Source organism: Gouania willdenowi, chromosome 7 (assembly GCF_900634775.1).
Source record: "Gouania willdenowi chromosome 7, fGouWil2.1, whole genome shotgun sequence".
Taxonomy (NCBI): Eukaryota; Metazoa; Chordata; class Actinopteri; order Blenniiformes; family Gobiesocidae; genus Gouania; species Gouania willdenowi.
In genome coordinates this window covers 37,475,396-37,478,538 of record NC_041050.1, presented here as the reverse complement: position 1 = coordinate 37,478,538, position 3,143 = coordinate 37,475,396, and the positions used below count along the sequence as shown (strand labels likewise).

Below are 3,143 nucleotides of genomic sequence, written 5' to 3'. Positions count from 1 at the left end.
TAAAACAATATATTAATAAAACTTGAATCATCTGCTCATTTACAATCTACAAAATGACATTATCGAACAACACGTGTTCAACAAAGTAGATTCACAATTAAAAGAATCAAAGCAACGAGTCAAGTAGTTAGAAACACCTGCACCAACATAGGCTATGATAACATTGTGTTAAAAAAGGTGGAGCTAAGACGAGTATGGCACAACAAAACTGACAATGTAAACCAGGAGTGTAAAACATTTGGCTGTGTGATGTTCATTTTGCATTCAAGACTGGAAGTTTCTAAAATCACACACTTTTTCCATTACATCTGAGTGAGTCATTTGCTGAATTAAGGCTGAGACATTTTCCACAACTGAATTAGTTAATATTTGTTGTGCAATGTAGTAAAGATCTTCAGAGATTTACAAAAGCATCCAATAACTGTGACAGAAGTCATGAATTGTCCCACTTTTAAGCCTCGATTTGAGTTAAAATCCTGTGCACACATGAGCTTGGCTTTGAAAACATCTCGGTCAGTGGTTCCCAAAGTTGGGTACAGGTCCCCCCAGGGGTACGCAAATTGAATAGAAAATAAAAAAAGAGTGACAACATTGGAAAATGATATACTGTAAATAGACCAGCAGTCAGGAGCATCCATGCATTGCCACAAATTAGATGCAGATCCCCCTCATCCAGCCTCAGACAGAGAAACAATCTCATCAAAAAAGCACAAATATGAAATTCAAACATTGCAGAGTTATGTTCATCTTCTCATTAAAGTTGTAGTGAGTTGTATTTCACAGTTTCAGGGTGATGAATATGATATAATCTTCATGAATAGATTTATTTTTATAGTTTTTCTTATTTCCGGTCATCTGCCACCTGATGTGGGACCAAGACTGACAATGTGTTCATGTTCTAATCAAGATCATTTCCATCATTATTTTATCATTTTAAACATTATAAAACCCCATATTTTTAATGGTTTCATGTGTTCATTTTCTACTGTTAAGAACCCCCTTTAGTGTCATCGTGTACCCTTAGGGCAGAGATGTGCAATTTTTATCACAGTGGGGGCCAAAATAATGTGATTGTCTGATCCAAGGGCCACATTATTAAAATTATTTAGATTAATGAACAAGTTCGACTTTTTATATCATTCTGTGTGTGCTTGGAGTCATTTTGTGCATATTTATTGTCATATACTGTTTGTGTGTTTGTTCTCTATATTTGTTTAAAATTGTTGCACTTTTATAATTATCTTTTGATGTCATTTTGTGTATTTTTTGTTGTTTTTAGAATATTTTTTTTCCTATTTTGTATATTTTTCTGTAATTTTGCATGTTTTATGGAGTCGTTTTGTGTATTTACAATATTATTTTATGGATTCTTAGATTTTTGCACAAATTTACTTTTGAGGGCCGGATAACAGTGCCCATGTCTGCCCTAAGGGTACGCTTACCCCCATTTGAGAATCCCTGGTCTAGCGGAAGTGGGATGAGACAAACTTATCTGAAAGAAACACGAATCAGTAGCTTGTTCCAAAATGAGCAGCTCCACCTTTATTAGCTGAAAATTTGGTTTTTAGAACATTTTGCTTCTTATTACTTTAGTGGTCCACCTGAGAGTCATTGAGTGAATGTGTGGCTCAATGGATTTTAGATCTTAAATCATTGTGCGCAATCATTAAAATCTACAAGTTCCAACTTTGGTGATTTTTGCTTCATATGGAGGTCCTTTGGGCACAAACCAGCTCCTCCTTGTGGACCATGTGCCACATCTTGAGAAGCTCCTGAGCACTGAGTTTGTGCACCATGATCAGGTTCCTGTAGAAACACGGTTCTTTGTTCATCAGGCTCACCTTTCTCCGGGTGATGCCGAATGTTCTGAAGGCCGGGTGCATCTCTGGAGCCAAGTGGAGCTTCTGCAGACACATACCCAAAAACACATCATCTATGGGGTACAACTCTAGGTCCTCAGAGACCACAAAGAGCCTCCTGGCCAGCTGGGAGGACATCAGGAACCCCCCACCCCCAACGTAGGGTGGGTAGGGCTTATCGTACAGCTCTTTGGGGATGTAGTATTTACTCTGTCGGTTTCTGATTGGAATGGCCTTGGAGATGGTGTCCCCTAAGAACAAAGTGGCCTCTTTGTGGTCCTCCACTTTGAAGCTGATGAGCTCCAGCAGGTTGGGGGTGTTCACGAACACATCATCGTCTCCTTTGAAGATGAACTGCACGTTTGGACAGTAGATGTTGAACCACTTGAGGAAGTTGACCTCCTTCAGGGTCAGGTTGTAAAACGTGTCCATGAAGTCCCACTGCAGGATGTCCTTGTAGATCAGATCCTCATACTGGATCAGTTTCTGGAGGTTTTTGGAGTCTTTTCCAGTGCTGGGGGTTCCTAGAAGGAATAACGTTGTGATTTTTCTGCCGTCCACAGTTCGTTCCTGGCCCCAGGTTTTACGCACGGCCTCGCGCCGGTCGTGCTGCTCGATGACGGACTTGACCACCATGAGGAGGTGCACCTCTCCATCTGTGCACTTCTCCGGGTGATTGATGAGCATGGGGTAGTATCTGCAGTGTCTGTGCAGGATGAACTGGTGGAATCTGGAGTCCAGGCGATGGAACCAGTCCTTGGTTCTGACCGATGTGTCCTCGCTGCAGTTCAGAACCTGCGCGTCCCACGAACCGTTTGATATCTGCGGGAAATCATCCACCTCTTTCTTTGCCCTCGGGCTTTCTGAAATGACCCTTACCACCTCTTTCTTGAATAAAAAGCATTCCGAGCCGCACCAAGTCGTTTCCTTTAAGCGTTTTCTCCCCACCGCGTCTTTCTCCAACACTTTGAGTTTGTGGATCATGAGAAAAGATGCGAAAACCAAAGAGAGGCTCAGGAGGGTCTTCAGCAAACTGAGCCTCTTTTTCCTGAAATAATGATCCATGGCTGTCACTGTGGACCCTCCGATGCTGGACCTTTAGTTTTTATAGTGTTTCGTTGCTGTGCGTCTAACGGGACTCCACCGTCTCCATGGTTTTCCACAGGCTCGGTGCGTAAAGGCGCGCACGCAGAGGCTGATCCAGGGCCTCTTGTGTCCATGACAGGATCCTTTAGAGAACCTCAAAGCTCCAGCTCTGAATGCTGTCTGCACACACACTGCAGT

General features: G+C 42.3%; 1 protein-coding gene across 1 annotated transcript; it reads right to left on the bottom strand.

The window, feature by feature from the left end:
• Positions 1-849: 849 nt before the first annotated feature.
• LOC114467209 (UDP-GlcNAc:betaGal beta-1,3-N-acetylglucosaminyltransferase 7-like) lies at positions 850-3,143 on the bottom strand. The gene has a single exon (XM_028453341.1). The coding sequence runs from the start codon at positions 2,922-2,924 to the stop codon at positions 1,704-1,706; it is 1,221 nt and encodes a 406-aa protein (XP_028309142.1). The 5' UTR covers positions 2,925-3,143; the 3' UTR covers positions 850-1,703.

Bases quoted from the DNA above. Each gene is read 5' to 3' on its own strand.
- LOC114467209 (XM_028453341.1), bottom strand. From the start codon at position 2,924: ATGGATCATTATTTCAGGAAAAAGAGGCTCAGTTTGCTGAAGACCCTC.